This window comes from Heterocephalus glaber, unplaced genomic scaffold, assembly GCF_053883595.1.
Source record: "Heterocephalus glaber isolate CG9 unplaced genomic scaffold, H.glaber_assembly_v1.0 deba00001687, whole genome shotgun sequence".
Classification (NCBI taxonomy): domain Eukaryota; kingdom Metazoa; phylum Chordata; class Mammalia; order Rodentia; family Bathyergidae; genus Heterocephalus; species Heterocephalus glaber.
In genome coordinates this window covers 12,329,929-12,347,525 of record NW_028258412.1, presented here as the reverse complement: position 1 = coordinate 12,347,525, position 17,597 = coordinate 12,329,929, and the positions used below count along the sequence as shown (strand labels likewise).

The following is a 17,597-nucleotide window of genomic DNA, read 5'->3' as shown; positions in this document are numbered from 1 at the left end:
CCTGGAGAATCCACCCATGTGTCATGTTCTGCCTCCTGCAGACAAAATCGGTGTAGGACAGGGGAGTGGAGGTAGTGGGATCACTAGGGTGACTGCTTTAAAGTCCATGAAGTTGTACTTTTGTTTAGAATTTTTTTCGATGATGTGCTTTACAGAAAGAAGTTTGAGGGCTAGGGATTTACCTCAGTGGTTCCACCGCCTGCCTTGCAAGCGAAACGTTCCAAATTCAATCCCTGGTACCAAAAAAAAAGGAAGAAGTTTGAAAGCAACTGGTCGTAGCAGACTATTATTTAATATAAAACAACCAACATTAATTATATGCCATGAAATATCCTTTAACATTTACAAAATAAAACATCCAACATTAACTGGAGAGCTTCCACACAAAAGTGTTCTTTAACAAACAGATCGTAATGTGACTATGGAGAGGAGGGCCAGGGAAAGGCTGCTCATCCCCAGCCCTTTGGCAGCTCCAGGTCCTCTGAGCCGCTGGACCCCAAGTCCTTGTCCACGCTGGTGTCATTGTGGGAATCTGCAACACAGACAAAGGTGCTGGGTCACAGGGAAGACCCCGGTAGGGAGGATGGGCTCTCGGGGAAAGTGTGCAGAAATCATAGATGTGGGAAAGAAGGAATGGGGAATGGACCCCAAGAAGAGTTTGTGGATAACAAATAGGATAAACCAGACACAGACAAGGAAAAACTACATGCCAATTGCTGCTCCCTGTGTCTGATCCTCAGAATCTGGAACACCGGAATCTGTGTGAACCAGGGCAACAACAGCGATGCTATGACCTTGGGGAAAGGAAGGCGTTAAAGTTGAGGTGAGAACATGGGACCTCACTGCTCCTGGTGTTGACAGAGCCCAACCTCAGAACTCAGTTCTTCCCCATCTCCGTGCCTGTCTCAGGCCTCAGTCACTACCTCCGACATGGGGAATAGGTGTGGGATCTCCAGGGCTCTTTCCCAGCCCCTGTCACCACTGTACTGACAGGGATGCCTTGTCATCCTCTTCCTCCTAGAGGCAGCCACTGTCCCCATGACTTTCTGGGTAAGACAGTGAATTCCCTTCCCTATCTTTCTACCTCATATGACCTGTCTCTTTTCTGTCCTTCTTCCTACCCATTTCTTTTCTTCCTGTCAACCTCCACTGTCGTATGTTTTTCCAGTATGGGAGCATTGAGGGAAAGAACAAGGATATGCTAATAATTAATCAGTTCATCAATGAAAACTGAATGCAAACCCGAGAGCACCTGTCATGGGTCTGGGGTTGTGTTGTGTCCGATAAAGAAAGAATTATAACCTAACCACATTAGAAAGTGAAGTTTGACCTTAGGTACTTGGCTGACATTTGATCTTCACAAAATTCTAAAACTTCCTATGCCAATGCAGAGGATGAACACAAGTTTAGAGGGAAAGAAACTTGTCTAAATCCCCTGAGTCTAGAAGTGAATTCCGGAGCAGGCGGACTTATGTCTGCATGAGTAAACGGCCCTGCCAGGATTGGCACCAAGCTGTGGGTGGACTGGGAGGATGGTGGCTGACAGCTGTGAGGAGAGGGAAGAAGGTAAGGGAAACAGGCAACGCTGTCTGGTAAGAGCTCTGGGACTGAGGAGCAGTGGCCTCCTGGCCCCGCTGCCCACAGGGCCCATCCTGCTCCTCGTTATAGATGAGACCAGCAGGGCTGTGATGGACAGTCCATGCTGCCCCTTTCCACATGTCCACTAGGATTCAAGAGGCAGCTGGACATGAGTCCTCAAATGGAAGCAAATTTTATACCTAGCCCCTGCATGTGGGAATTGGATGGGGGTGGGCGGCAAGGGAGAGGAAACTGGTCAATTCTCACCACTCCTCTCCAGGAGGACCTAGTGCATATGCAGGAAGCCTAGAGGAAGACTCACCCAGCCCTCCTCCAGACCAGGAGTGGACAGTGAGGACAGAGCAGAAAGTGCTGCCAGGAACCCTGGAAATGAGGGAGAAGAGGGCTGTCTTCTCACTCACTACCTGACCCACACTAGAACTGTCTCCATGTTTACACGGTACCCATGGGGGAGTCCTATCCTACCAGATGCCTCTCCTCAAGACCCCCAAACCACATCAAAATGTCTTATGCCAAACTTCCAAGTCATACTAACCAACAAAAGCCAAGCACTGTGACTTGTGGCAGAGGTAGAAGCAGGAAAGTGTAGGGCTGAAGAGGAAGTTTGGGTGTAACTAGCAAAACAAAGACGGTTACGTACCATGTGCTCAAAGGCAGGAAACTTTCTAGTTCTTACTCCTATGCCATTAAAATGTGAAAATGAAACCAATTTCCTGTTTCTCTCTATTTAAAATCCCTTTCCTCAGTTTCCAGAGCGGGAGATATACCCATCTTCTGCCAGGAAGCCTTTCACCTTGGACCCTAGCACAAGTTCCAATCTGCAGGGCCTTCATTCCCACTGCAGGAATCATAAGAAATTCCACCAAAAGGCAGAATTTCAGAGACACCAACATCAGCAAGAATGTCATTTGGGAGAGTCTCCCCATTTCTATACCAGTTGAGGTCATGCAGGGTGCTAGCGTTCCTGTGTTGGAGGCTTGGTGGCCATGTTGTAAGGTGTTGAAACCATGAAGAGGTGGAGTCTGGTAAAGGGTGGTTTGGTCACTTGGGGTAGTCAATACATACTAATATAGTTTCCTCAGACCCTCATTAGTTCCCTTGAGAATGCTATCAAAAGAGCAGACTCTGTCCCTCTGGCTTCCTGTCTCACCAGCTGATAGCTCCCATTCACCATACATCCACGAGGATGTATCCCATCATGTGAGGATGCAGCCAACTGAGCCATCACCAAAGTTAAACAGATACCAGCACCACACCAGTGAATCCCCAGAACTGTGAGCTTATCACACTTCTACTTTATAAAGAAATATATAAAGCCTCCAGCCTCAGGCATTTTGTTAACGCAGTGAAAAACACACTAATACAATAGATGACACCACACTAATATAATGCAGATCACCCTGCCCCTTCCTCTGGGTTCTCAGACCCCCTCAGGCTCTGTGGAGTATGAAGCTTTTGACAGACTCTGCCAGTAGTGTTAACCTTCAACTGAGAGGAGTGAAGAAATCATTGTATCACTTCCTCCTTTCACTCCTCACCTGTAGAGGGATTAACCTGGAACTCCAACCTAGATGCACAGCCCCCAAGGAATCTGTGTAAGGAACAGACTCTGAATCAGGTGAGAACAAGAGCCCTCGGAGTGTGCTGAGGATGGGAGTGTTCTCTCTGCATTCTCAAACATGGGGGCACTGATCACTGGAAATGTGGCTGGTACGAGGAGGTCCTTGGTGTTTGACTTCAATTATGTAAGTTAATTTGAGTATATCCAGACACCTCAGTGTAGAGACTGACACAGGATAACACGTACCTAGAGACCCAACGATGAGGAAGACATGACTCCCTTCCTCGGTGCTGCCGCACAGAGGGATTTGCTGGCCACATCCAGTTTTTCATTTATATGCACTTCCTGAGCACATTCAATAGAGCCAGACAGCATGAGAGGACTTGGGGATGCTTAATACCGTGAAGTCAATATCCAGGTCCACAGTGACTTCCAGGTGGACCCCGTGTACACAGAAGAGACAGGCCAGAACCACAAACCCATTCTAGCCTTGATCAATCACATAGAGGGAGTAGTGGAACTGGAGGGACACAGTGCTGTCAGGAGCCCCCTGCATGCCCCTCCCCCTGGAGCACAGGCTGGGAAGACACCAGACTCAGTAGGCTGGACATGCAGAGTAAGCAAACTTTAGACATCTGAGAAGATCCTAACCCAAAGGACTCAACAAACACACCTGGGCCTAGGAGAGGTCTGGGCTCTGGATCAAGAAGAAATGAAGACAGGGCCGGGTATTTAGCTCAGTGGTTATGCTGCCTGCCTTGCAAGTGCAAGGACCCAAGTTCAATCCCTGGTACCAAAAAAAAAAAGAAATGAGGACATAGCCATGGCCTTGAAAGTGACCAACCAGGGCTAGGTGTCCTCTGTCCATGAGGGTGAGAATGCAGAGTTTGGGACTGAAGATTCTGGAACATGTCAGAGATACTCTGAAAGTGATGCCATCTGGGCCATACCTGGGCACAGCAAGGACCCCCCAACTGTGAGACCAGCCCCTCCACGGTCCTGAGCTCAACCTGAACTGAGCCAGGCTCTCCCCACCTGCTCTGTATTGAAAAAATGTCTGTGAGCCCCCCCAGTTTAAAGACGCTTCTCTGCCAGATTGCAGTCAGCCAGCCAAGAGTGTCCATGCAAGGACTGGTTGTCAAGTGACTTCTAAGAGCAGGGGAAAATTGTAAACTTATTCCTGTTCCAGCCCAAGAAGAGGCCTGGAAAGCTGACGTCCCTTCCTGCTGATTCCTGTGCTACCAATCTATGTCAGTGGACTGGACAAATGGCATCTTCCCAATTTCAGGTGGTGTTAACTGCCATTGTCAGAGTCATCCTGAGGCCTTCCATAGAAAGGGACTGTGAATAAGAAAAGTGTAAAGAGGGAAAAATCATGGCCATCCAAAAGCCATGAGGAAGCCGAGCGCAACGGCACCTGCCTGTAATCCCAGCACTCTGGGAAGCTGAGGTGGGGTCACAAGTTGGGGCCCTTACTGGGCAATCCACGAAATGAGTGAGACTCTGTCTGAAAATTAAAAAAGAGAGCGATGGTGGAGTCTGGAGCTGCATTCAAAAGCCCCAGGTTAAATCCTCAGACCAGAGGGGGAAAAATAAGAACCAAGAGAGATTATGTAAAGGTGCAAATTTCCAATGATGAATGTCATTATATTATATACCAAAAATGTACCAATAAAATAAAATTTAGAAAAACCTTCTCAGACCAGAAAAATATAAGCAGAGGCATACCAACAGGTGAGGCTGATAAATGAATGAAGTTGCTATTGGCCCAGTAACGAAGTTAGGAAACATAGGTTTATTCTTCTAGAGCCCTGTGAACATTATCCTGGGTTCCGATGAGTTTTTAAAATGCTCATTGAGATACAGCGATACATACACATAAAATTTTCACAATTTGATTAATTTGCATGTACAGCTATAGCCATGCTCCAGTGAGGATGGCATTTAAAGTTGATAACACTGACACTTGCAACATGGGGAACACAATGGTACCTTGTTTCACAAACTTAATTTGTTGCACACTTTTGAAAAAGATGGGCACATTTGTGTTTGTGTAGGAAAGATGGCTGCGGTTGTGTTCGCCACCCAATGTAGAGTTTGCAAACAAAACCAAACTTTTGCGAACCACCTTGTTCACAAACAGAAGAGCTCATGAACCAAGGTACCACTGTGATTGATCCACACAAACATGGACACCCAGAATCACACCCATGTACACACATGGGCATATTCCACACCACCAAGCCCACAGCTGCCTCAAGAGACTACAGAGAACATCTATAGTTTTTTATGTGAAAAATCAATTTCCACCACCACAACCTCAGCCCTCATTTTTAGCAGAAACCTGAAGTCAGGGTGGCTCTGCACACTAAAGCCACCAAGACAGTCTGCCTCACCCACCATGACTCATCTGCAAGTGTGTGGGTCCAGGCTACATACCATCATCAATTCTTCTGGTGTCCACCTGTAATTACAGAGAAGGAGCCACTGTAATAATCAGAACATGCTGTGTTCTGTGCAAACAGATCTTATCTAATGGAAACATTAGCAAATCAATAGAAAACAGTGGTCAAGACAAGGAAACGCTAAGGCAAAAGGAGAACAAGCCTACTTGTGCCAAAACACGCAGGTTTCTCATGGGGGATGTATGAATGATGAGTGACCTTACCAGGGCATTCAGTGGGTCCTCCTCTTCTGCTCTGTCTGGGGGTATTGAGTCCACCAAGACCTTGGAGGGAACTAGGGATACAGAGAATGACAGTGATCCTGTTGCCCGTGAATTGTTTAGCAGTACTGTATTACATAACTGGATATGGGGCCAACATGGAAGGCAAAGTAGAGAAGCAGGACAGAATTGAGAAGCAGACCATTTGATTGTCCAGCTAAAGGTCCCCTTATCATTGTGAAATGGTTTATCTAAAAAATGGAAAAACATTCAAATGGATGTTGTATCAAAACAAAACAAAAAGAGAAAAAGCTGAGCCTATGACTTCCTTTGCCCGTAGAAGTTAAGCTTAATTGCCACTGTTTTTTGATGTCTTCCAAATCATTTCTTCCCTCAAGATCTACATGTGCCACTACTATACATGTCATGTTTTCTATAAAATTTTGTACCAGACAAAATATTCTATTGTGTTCATTTACTAATGTTTTTACAGCCAATTTAAAGACACTGAAATCTTATCATTTTCAAGCAACCACTCCTAATCATGTGAAATTTTTCCTTCCTGTCTTCCTTTTAATGCAGTGTGCACATCCATTGAGGCTGTGGTGCCCACACTCATACTATGTCCGGACATTGGGACAGATCAGCGTAGAGTTCAGATGGGCTGAGTGCTCACGGTCTCTAACCTGCTGTCCTGGAGATCTGAACAAGAGTGATGGACTCCAAGATAACAACTGAGAACCATGAGTTCCTATTCATCACTGCCCCTTGAGGGTGTATGCTAATGAATTTGAGTACTTCTAACACTTGTGGTCATCATGTTATGCAATACAATGAAATAAGCCAAGGATGCTTATCTGCTATGAGTGAGGGGCTGAGTAATGTCCCCAGTGCTGGCACATTTTGACCTGTACTGTCCTACCAGGTGCCTCACATTGTCTGAATGTCTCAGCTGCCCAGAACCATATAAGTTTTTGATGTGTGTTTTACATTAATGCCTGTGCCAAAGTCTGCTGTTAAATGCACCTATTGCCACCCTGGGTCATGTGACCATTGAGACCTCCTTACAGTGATGGACAGGTAGCATTTGGGGTTTCTGTAGACTCTACTTATTCCAGGCTTCTACACAGCTGCTGCAATGCCCTGGCGTAGTGACTAGTTATTGTATGGCTGAGTGATGAATACTGTTCTCTAGCACAGAACATCAACACTGGGACCCATGCCTGCATGTACATTTGTCTTTTCCACCTACAGAGCCAAATACCTGGATCATTCATCTCTGCACCATCTCTATCTAAGGAGCGGAAATATTCAACTATGCAAATATCCTGTGATGAAGGTGCAGTGTACTAATTCAAGAATCAGAATGTGCAGTGGTGTCAGATGTTTTTCTACCTCCTTTTTGGTTTGTTTTTATAAAACTCACACTTGCGCTGTGGAGGCAGGAATGTATTTTCTGAGGAAACAAACACCCCCACAAACACATCCACATCACTACACATAGACTCACTCAGAGATACCTTCAAAACCTCATCCACACAGAATCATGTTACTGAAATGACATAGCTGCTTCCAAGGACCATAGTACATGGCCATAGTTCTCCAGCTTTCTTAGCCATACCCCTGACCTCCTTTTCAGAAGGAATCTGCAGCCAGGGTGGCTCTCTAAACAAAAACAAGAAAGGCCCACCATTTCTGGCATTTCGATTTTTACATAGCATGTGAGTAGGGCATACATACAATTTCCATTCGCTGTGGAATCCACCTGCCGTGACAAAAGGGAAGACACTGTAAGGGTCATGTGGGTCACATCATGCCCAGTCTTGTTTGCATAGGTGCCTTGTTCACTATGGTGATATTAGAAAACTAGACGGGAAAAACAGGTTTGAACCTTGCCCCCAAATGAAGCATATAGAATATCTTGCTGCAAAGGTGCAAGCTTTGTGCAGACAATTTCCCAAGTCCATTTTGATTGGCAAATATATAAAATTCTTAATCAATAAAAAGTACAACTCAGGAAAATGTCCCCTACCATACAAGTGGTAACTGATGCTGTCATACATGACAGCCATCTTTTTATTTTATTTTTATTTTTTCAGTACTGGGGATTGAACCCAGAACCTTCACACTGGGTGTGAGAGTCTTTTTTATTTTTTATGTTGAGACATGGGCTCACTAAGTAGCTAAGTTGCCCAGGCTGGGCTTAAATTTGTGGTCCTCTTGGTTCAACTTCCCACAGAGCGGAGATTACAGGCATGTGCTAGATACCATACCCAACTAGATGCCATCTTGAATCAAATACCACTTGGTAATAGACTTGCAGTTGGCATTTCTCACCAAAACAAATCTATGCATGTCCTCTATCATGTACACAGTCAGACTTTCGTATCTGAGTTTGATTGAAAAGGGAAGAAATCAAGAAAACCACATTTCCATTTCAGACAAAGAAATGCATATCTACCTGGACAATAAACTGTTTCTCATCCTCTGTAGTGTTGCAGGGAGCAACTTCCATCAGGACCTTAGTGGAATCTAGGAGAACATTAGAGAAACTGTTACTACATAGGTGTGGCTGAAGAATGACTCTGGGAGTTTCTTGCTATGGCTCAGGTCAATGCAGGTGGTTGATTAAAATGTACAGAAGCTGGTACTTCTGGGACATGCTTCCCAGTGGACGAAAGAAGGAAAAGGAGTAAGACAGGATACAGGAAAAACCGACCAAAGAATGGAAGGAACTCCAGTGAAAAATAGATCATCAGTCTACTACTAAAGTGGAAGATTTCAACACTCTTTATTTTTACTTGACAGATCCAGTAGGAGCAAAATAAGTGAGAGTAAAGTTGAACACAGAGATGGATCAAATTATATCTCCCCAAATACATGTTAAAGTAAATTTCTAATCCTATTCCTCAAGATTTGACCTTATTTGGACATAGAATCACTGGAGCTGTATTTCCCTAGTGGTCACATTGGAGCAGCGAGGGCCCCTACCCATTATGACTGTTTCTTATGAAGAGAGGAGACAAAGCCTTGAGGGGTGAGTGCCGTATTGTGACGGAGGCAGAGTAAAGAGATACAGCTAAAAGCCAGGGAGCCAAGATTGCCATCAAGGGGGCAGCAGCTAGGAAGGGATGAAGGGAGTTTCTTCCCTAGAGATTTCAGGAGGAGAATGGTCCTGCTCGTAACTTGTGTTTGGACTTCTAGCCTCCAGAACAGTGAAATGATACATTTATTTCAGGACAATCTGGTGCTTGGCCCTAACAGGCACAGGAAACTAATAAAAGCACTAATAGATCTCCTTAATATTTGTACACTTCATTCAACAATATGATGCCTATTTTTGTCAAGGTCATATGTCACATTCATTGAGACAGATCACATTGTGGGTAATAAATAATACCTTGACATATTAAAAAGGTGGAAATAATACAAAATATGCTCCCAGACCACTGTGGAATCAAACTAAAATTCAGCGACAGAGAATTGGAAAGTCTCTGAATATTTGGAAACTAAACCATTTACCCTTCAAAACACATGGGTCAAAGAAGCCTCCATAGAAATTTAAATATTTTCTTCCAAATCAAATTAAAATAGGCCAGCCATGGTGGTTCATCCCTGTAATCCCAGGACTCAGTAGCCAGGTAAACAGATCACTGGGAGTTTGCGGCCAGCCTATGCTACATAGTAAGTTCAAGGCCAACCTGAACTACATAGCGAGTCCTTGTCTCAAGAAAAAATTAAATTAAAATATATCTTATGGATTTTTAAGATACAGCAAAAGCAATTCTCAGAGAAAATTTATAGCATTGCATGCAATATTATATAAAAATTAAAGACCTAAATTTAATAATTTCAGCTTCCATGATAGGAGACTAGAGAATAAAGCAGTGTAATGCAAAGTAGAGAGAAGAAAAAATAGCAATTATGGGAGAGATCAATGTAATGAAAGCTTTTAAATCAACAGAGAAAATCAACAAACCCAAAATGTAGTTCTCATCAGCAAAATTGATAAACCTCTAGCCAGGCTAAGCACAAAGAAAAAGCAAAAGACACAAGGCCCAATACTGTAAATCAAAGAGAAGTAATCAGTACTGATTCCATGGATAAAAAGAAATACTTTGAAAAACTCTCTGCCCATAAATTGGATAGCAATGGAAATGCTCCAGTTCCTTCAAAGGTAGAAAGTATCAAAAGCTACACAAAGAGAAACATAATCTCAATAGTCCTATATCAAACATTGAATCAATAATTAATAACTTCTAAATAAAACAGCACCAGGCCCCAAAGGGCTCACTTTTGAATCCTAAGAAATACTTAAAAAGGAAAACCTAACCTTATCATATAAGAAACTGTTCAGAATCCTAGGTATCTACCCGATTAAAATATAATCTCCACACAAAAACCTATAGAGAAATGTTTTGGCCAATTTTATTTCAGGTTTTTCAAATGGGAAGCAGCCAGATGTCCCTCAATAGAGGAATTATCAACAAACTTAAGTACATAAGGAATGTCATTCACTGGTAAAGAATCATTGAACTATCAAGCAATAAAATGATATAAACAGTATCTTAAATGTATGTTGCTAAGTGATGTAAGTGTGATAAAGCTGCCGTCTGATTCTAACTATGTGGAATCAAGGGAAAGTCAAAGTACCCAGAGAGTAAAATTTCAGTAGTTGCCAGGCGTTCCATGAAAAAAGGAGAGGGATAAATAGATGAAGCAGAGGAAATGTTTAGGGCAGAGAAACTTTTGCAATGGCAATAAATGAGTGCTTGTTAAACCTCAAAAAACCAAGCAACACTGAATTTACCTAGTGAGAACTCTGGACTACAGTTAATAACAATCTATCCATATTAGTTCTGTCCTTGGAGCAAATGAATTCCACTAGCATAAGATGTTATTTTTACAAAAGAAACTGGTGGGTGAGGGAGGGGATTCAGGAACTTTCTGTACTATCTGTTCCTTTTGTTGGTGGTGGTATTGTTGTTCATCTAAAATTATTCTAAATAATGTCGATTTTTAAAAATCTGGCAACATTATTGCAGAAAGAGTTTATTTCACCTAATGGCCGAGAATCAGGTAAAGCTCTAAACATCCAAGTGAGGAGTTTACTCACTCAGAACTGTAGCTGTAAACAGACAGTCACTTCTGGAGTTGTAGAACTACCTACTGAGTTAACGAAATTTAAATCTGCACATGTCTAATAAAAAAATATAGCTTAGCATGTTTAGAGTTTTCTCTTCAACATGGGACACTGGTTAACCAGCATCATTGCTCAGGAATGCATTTAACGGCTGAATTTGCACATCACCTCCGTCGTCATCCTCTCCAGGGTGTGCACTTTCCAGCAGCCACAGGGAGACTCTTCTGCAGCACTGGTTGGAGTGGGCAATAGATCGTCTTGACCTTGAAGGAACTATTTCTGTATCCAGGAGGCAAGAGCCTGGGAAATGTATTACAATAGAGACAGCTGTTAACATCATCCTGCCACAAAGTCTTAGGTTAATTAGGAATAGTTATCCACATCTCAACCTTTTAATTGACACAAAAATTGTACACATTTTGGGGTACAGTGTGGTGTTTTGATACATGTATATACTGTGTAATGATAGGATAGCAAACACCTTAAACATTTGTGATTCTTTAGGGTAAGAACACTCTTGTCATTTGTGAAAAATGTAGATGGATCTGAAGGTACTTGACTCGAGGCTCTTGAGCCACCAGGGCCCCAGAGTGCCCTGTGTCCACCATTATCTGTGAGGCCCAGTCAATCTGCAGGCACCCAGGTGATGGAGGTCCCGGCGTGGTCCTGGCCAGTGAGAAGTGAGGTCAGGGCTGGCTCCCAGGGTCACAACACAGAGGATGGATCTGGGAGGGGAATGCCCTGATTCCCCGGGGGACATCGCTCCCTGAACATCTGAGGCCTCCAGATTATGCCCTGGAAGCCTGAACCCAGAGCTCTTCCTCTTTCTTTCCCAAATCCCGCTGCCCCAAAGTCTCTCCTGGAAAACTGACACCCTGGTTCCTGAGCCAAGGAAGTGGCCAAGTCATAACACAGTCTGCAGTCACCAGAGTTTAATTCCTGACCTAAAGGAGATGTGTTTCCTTCCAATGAAGACACTCTCAAGGGAACAGGCAGCCCCTGTCTGCCCATGACCTTCCTCCACCAGCTGCCCCTCAGCACCTCCACCCCATCCTACATCCTGGCAGCTGGGCAGACTCCTACCCAAGGGGATCTGACCACAGCCAGGCTGGCAACCCCAGGACTCTCATTGAGGGTCACCCTCATTGCCTTCACCACCAAGTGTCCCCTCCACTGACCTGATGGCACTCTCCCTGTCACTACACTCCCAGGAGCCCTCACACCACATGGATAGCTCTGGAATTCCCCTTTGGCAGAATATCTGCTGCTGGATTTAGTGTCAAGAATACCGGACCTGATGGCAGCAGCCTGGGTGTGTGCCCCACATCTATTCCCTCAAATAGTGTGTACAAAACCTGCATGAGGGACTATAAATTCCCCTAGATGAGGTAAAATATTTACTGCAACTATCTTGATAGAAGAATCAAAAATACCTATTGAGTAGTGAGAATCAACTATAAAATACTTTCTAAAATTCAGGAGATAAACAGAAGTAGTGCTCAGAGGATCGACCTGAACCTACCTGTACAGCAGTTTCCCATCTCTGGGGACCGTCACTAGCACCGTGGTAATGGAATAACTGCTCTCAGCTCACAGAGTGACAGTTGAAATGGAAGGCAAGGTGTCCATCATCATTACCGTGGCAACAGGTCAGCATAGCATTTTCAGGGTGAGTCCAGGCCACACTGTGGGGTGCTGCTATACTGCTATCCAGACAAGCCTATTTTCACATGTGTCATCTAAGAGTATATGGTTCATATCATAAGCTGAATCCCCACCAATACTTCCCTATTCTATGAGAACAAGTTAAATGAGGAAAGGAATCTCTCCTGCTGCCAAATATTTTCTTAAATCATGAACATTTTAGGGTAAAGAGGGACAAAGCTGCCATGCTGATGATGGTTCCATTCTTGATCTGAAATACCAACCTTACCCATTTCTGCTATTCCTGAATCACTATCATTATTATTGTCAAAGAAATTACAGTTTGTTCCAGATTAAATTTAAAAACTGTACAGAAAGAATAATCAAATATGTGTTACCTATTCAGGTGTGAGAAAGAGTTAGATTACATGCCACTTATTGGAAAATTGAAAACAGGGCTGTTTTATCAATTGCTTACCAGTTCATCCAATCACTTGGGTTAACTTTGCCTATTCCCTGACACCTGCTGCCTCCTCAGTTCTTTTGCTCAAGGGGCAACACCCTGAGTCATCATATCCCCCGAGGAGTCATGAGAAAGAGGATCAAAATTAGCTCTTTTTAAAGAAAAGGTATGCAAAAGCAGTTAATTCATTTATTATGTGATCAATAAGGAAAACATTATGTTCAAGTAATTACATTTAAATGAAGAAAGCCCAGTTCGCCTCACTGGGATGATTTCTGCCTGAGCACTTGAGCATCATGAGAAAACGCACCATGTTTTCCAGCTCGTCTTGTCCCTCACACTCTGTAAGGTGTCTGAAACTGCTTAACAGTTTTTTGTGTTCTTTTTTGACAACAAATTCTTTTATTTGCAACTTCAGAGTGATACAGACACCCAGGGATGGGCTGCAGTGTGATAACCCCGAGAGGAACAAGAACACAAATGCTTCGCTGTTCCATGGCAGTAGGCATGGCAGTTTCTGAAAGAAAAATACAATTCTCTACAAAAGACTTATATGAGCTTGACTAGGGAGAGGACAACTGGACAGAAACAGTGTCAGGGTCACTCAGCTCCCTGAGTTCAGTATCACATCTGCATTCTCTGGAGCTGAAACGAATGAATGAACATCACAGAGTTAACACTTTATCTGCTTTTAACTCCTCTTCGATATAACAATTTTCAGATTCTTTTGAGGAGTGTGTCTGTAATTTCTGTAGAAGGAAGAGGGTTGGCGATGGTGGCCATTTAAGGCCATGTTTTTTATCACTAGCTTGAGGGGGGCCTCCGCAGACAGGATGCCGTGAGTAGCCATAACATAGATTTTGTAAGCACCTCTCTCAGGATCTCCGCAGCAGCAACAAAACTCTCAACATCATCAATAATGTCATCCACTATGATTGCGATGTGTCCTCCCACATCTCCAACCTCGGTTATCGGTGGCTTCTCTTTGGCCATCATCAATGGCAACTCCAGGCCGGGGTGCACAGTGGCATTTTTGACCATTGCGGGAGAATGATGCCCATCATCCACGTCCAGCTCTGTGCACTGAGCTTCTCCGTGGATCACAGCCAACCCCAAATGCAGCCTCTCAGCATATGACTGAGCCCTTTTTGCAGCATCAGGAGACTTAGCTACAATGACTGCATTTCTGTAATTTGGAATTTCTTCTTGGATATACTGAAGCAGGAAAGGTGAGGCTCTAAGGTTGTCCATGGGGAAGCTGAAAAAGCCTTGTATTTCCTTTTGGTGAAGATGCATTGTGATAATGTGAGTTAAATCTGCCTCTGCCAGCATGGATGCCAGGAGCTTGCACACAATGGAGCCCCTCCTTCTCAGCTTGCTTTGCTTGCTATAGAGGAAATAGGGGATGACTCCAATGATGTTCCTGGCACAAGAAGTCTTCAGTGCATAAGCCATGATCAGTAGCTCCATCACAGCTGTATTCACATCTCGGGGTATTGTCTGTATAATGAAAATATCTTGGCCACGAACAGATTCTTTTATTTCAACTCTTGTTTCTCCATTGGTCTCTTGGTATACAACAGATTTCCCCAATTCAGCACCAAGACGCTCGGTGATGCGCTTGGCCAGCTCCGTGCAGGCGGCCGTGGAGTTGGCCGAGAAGATGCAGTAGCCAGTCCGAGCGGCGTTCATGGCTCGCGGGGCGCGGAAGGCCGAGTACGGGGTCAGTGGGGGCAGCAGGAGCAGCTTCTTGGGCATCGTCTGGCCCAAAGCGCGGTGACAGTCGCCCGCCAGGAGCCGGGCCCGGGAGTGGCTCTGAACGAGGTGACCGCAAGGGCAGGCGTTAGGCTAGGAGAGCCTCTGGGAAACACAGCCAAGGAGATTAGGGGGGCGAGAACCCAGCCCTTCGGGTCCCAGAACCACGAAGTGCCTAGGCTCTGTCCACAGCTTGACACACACCTCAACCACCTCAGAGCCCGACTGACTCGAGGCCGCGCCCTGTGAGACCAGGATAAACCCAAGAAACGCCGTCTTGGCCTGTAGATAAACTCCCCTCATGCCCCTCCCCTTATAAAGTAGATGTTTTTGTAACTGCTTGTTCTGCTTCTGTAAACTTGCTTCATCGCCTCTCGGAAAGAGAGCGTGCCTGGTGCCTTCCTCTACTGTAAACTACCCCAACCTGACAAGACAGCAAGATAGCTGAGTTGTGAAAAATACTTTTGCAACTAGTCAAAAACATGTTAACCTCCCCTTGAACTTCTCTTCTTAAAATAACACCTATAAAAAGCTATGCTGCTATAACACCCTATATAAACTATGCTGTTCCTGGACTCAGGGTTTCGCTTCGCTTAGGGAGTGGAGTCCATGCAAGTGAATAAACTCCTTTCAGTTTAACTTTGTCGTTGGTCCCAGTGTTTGGTGATTTATCGGCTCCCTTGGCACAACAGCCCCCTCCTGGCATCTGAGGGAAGGCGGCTACAGCACCCGAAAAGCCGCCATCTCAGGTGAGGGCAGGGAGGTGTGCAACATTTCAGATGTTGTTCTTTCTACAGAGGCATCAGAAATTCTCTCCGTCATTTGCTTCTGTCGCTCCCAGAGGACCTTGTTTGTTCTGATGCTGTGAGCGGTGCATCTCAGCTTGACAGTGGTCTCAGCCGTTTTCAACTTCTCTGCCAGGATGCAAAATATCCTACCACTGAGGAAGTAGACTATCTCCCCCTTAACAGTTTAATGATCAGCTTTTTTTTTTTTTTTGGTACCAGGGATCGAACTCGGGACCTTGCACTTTCGAGACAGGTGCCAGAACCACTGAGCTAAATCCCCGGCCCAATGATCTGCTTTTTATAAAAGTTATTTCTATGAGTTCTGAAATTTTTCAGCACCAGAGATAAGCAAATGGAAGTAAATAAAACTCAAATTTTTTCAGTGGAATGCATGCTTCCATGACCTTGGGTATGGGTATGAATTTACACACATTTAATAAAATGCCAATGTAATCATACTGAATAATCTAGTTTAGAATTGTAAGCAAAGCTGTAAATGTATAATATAGATCAGAGAATCTACCCATACTCACAAATGATGAAAAAGTCCCCAAAATAACTTGTGAAATTAGTATGTTAGGTTTAATGTAATATAATGTTAGCTGAATCTCATGTTCATATTAAAGAAGAATGTACTATCAGGATTAAAGAATTGGCTAAAGTTGCTGTCAAGTGGGAAAATATCCCCAATAGAAATCTCTTCTCTGCTATAATTAAATAAAAATCTAAGGCTAAGGGGAGGTGCGGCCAGGTGTGTCTGCGAAACAGGAATCCCCCCCAATGAGTGGTCTTCATGTGCCCATCACACAAGGCTTGAGCTATCCTTCAAGCAGCTGGAGAATTGTGGATTCCAACAGATGAAATGAGTCCAGTCTTGTGATTTTGGTTTTTCCCTCTTAGACATCTTTTAGAATGATAGTTGAAATAGGAACAGGAAAGGAATGTGGTTGTTAATAAATCCAAGTGCTATCTGCCTGACAACCCAGTGTCAGGAGGTGAGCTACACCAGGTCCATATTCTAGGAATGGTGGGCAATGAATTTGTATTCAGTTCCAGGGCTCCAGGAAGGATGTGTGTGTTTTCATGAATCAGATTATTGCTAGGGTTCCTCAGAGAGAAATGTGATGACACCACCTTTCTGCTTCCGACACAGATGTTGCTGGGTCACATCTATTAGCAGAGCTGGAGGGCCAATGAATGTGGCCTCTCCCTCCACTACCGCTCAAACATGATGATCCATGAACTTTTTTCCAGATGGAAACTCAAATATCTCAAGGCAAAGATGTAGCTCACTGTAGAGCTCCCCTGGGTTCAATCTCCTGGTACTGCAAAAAAGAAAAAAATCAATAAATGAAATATTCAAACACATAAAAATACAGAATAGAACTGTAGTTTCCAAGGCTTGAAGGTTTGGAGAAGAGGGATGGGAATTTCTTGTTCAATGAATATAGAGTCTCGGTTTTGCACAATTAATACAGACATTCCCTGTTTAATGACCTATCTGTTTAAGGACTGCTCGATTTATGATCAAGGCACACTGTTCAGACTTCTGACTCTCTGCTTGGACTTATGACCTGTCTTTTTTTGTAGAGTTCTGTACATCTTGTTTAGAGAACCTCAATTTTTTTTGTACAGTACACCTTGTACTGTAATTTTGTGCAGTTGTTGCTTATATTGTATAGTACAGTACTATAGCTTTATGTTGTTATACTTCACAGTACTGCAGGTGTTATGCAAATAAAAGCAAAGTCATCAAGTTGAGTTTCCTTAGACCATTTCTTCGTTCTGAATTTTGTAATGTGCATTTCCTCATTTAGCAACCAGCTCATTTAATGACCTAGTTGCGGGAACAGAACTCTGTCATTAAACGAGGAACATCTATATATTCTAGAGATCTGCTGCTGTACATCAATGTACCTAGAGATAACAATACTATAATGTATGCCTAAAATGTTAAGATGACATACACTGTATTGTTT

General features: G+C 43.8%; 1 protein-coding gene and 1 pseudogene across 2 annotated transcripts; both read right to left on the bottom strand.

Moving 5' to 3' along the window:
• Positions 1-270: 270 nt before the first annotated feature.
• On the bottom strand, positions 271-12,692 carry LOC147821987 (uncharacterized). 2 transcript variants are annotated; one of them, XM_087198019.1, is made up of 8 exons: positions 12,491-12,692; positions 11,137-11,268; positions 8,287-8,357; positions 7,566-7,590; positions 5,829-5,899; positions 5,600-5,624; positions 711-794; positions 271-532 (listed from the first exon to the last, which is right to left on the bottom strand). In XM_087198019.1, exons 1-8 carry the CDS (start codon positions 12,507-12,509, stop codon positions 450-452), a joined length of 510 nt encoding a protein of 169 aa, XP_087054145.1. In that variant the 5' UTR covers positions 12,510-12,692; the 3' UTR covers positions 271-449. The 2 variants fall into 2 exon arrangements, with proteins under 2 accessions (XP_087054145.1, XP_087054146.1); XM_087198020.1 differs by lacking the exon at positions 711-794.
• Positions 12,693-13,748: 1,056 nt separating this feature from the next.
• Positions 13,749-15,910, bottom strand: LOC101716571 (phosphoribosyl pyrophosphate synthase-associated protein 1 pseudogene; annotated as a pseudogene).
• Between the last annotated feature and the right edge of the window lie 1,687 nt (positions 15,911-17,597).

Coding starts and splice junctions, on each gene's coding strand:
- LOC147821987 (XM_087198019.1), bottom strand. Junction 8,358..11,136: donor TGGAGAGGATGACGACGGAG/GTGATGTGCAAA, acceptor ATGTTCTCCTAG/ATTCCACTAAGGTCCTGATG. Junction 7,591..8,286: donor AGAAACAGTTTATTGTCCAG/GTAGATATGCAT, acceptor TTGTCACGGCAG/GTGGATTCCACAGCGAATGG.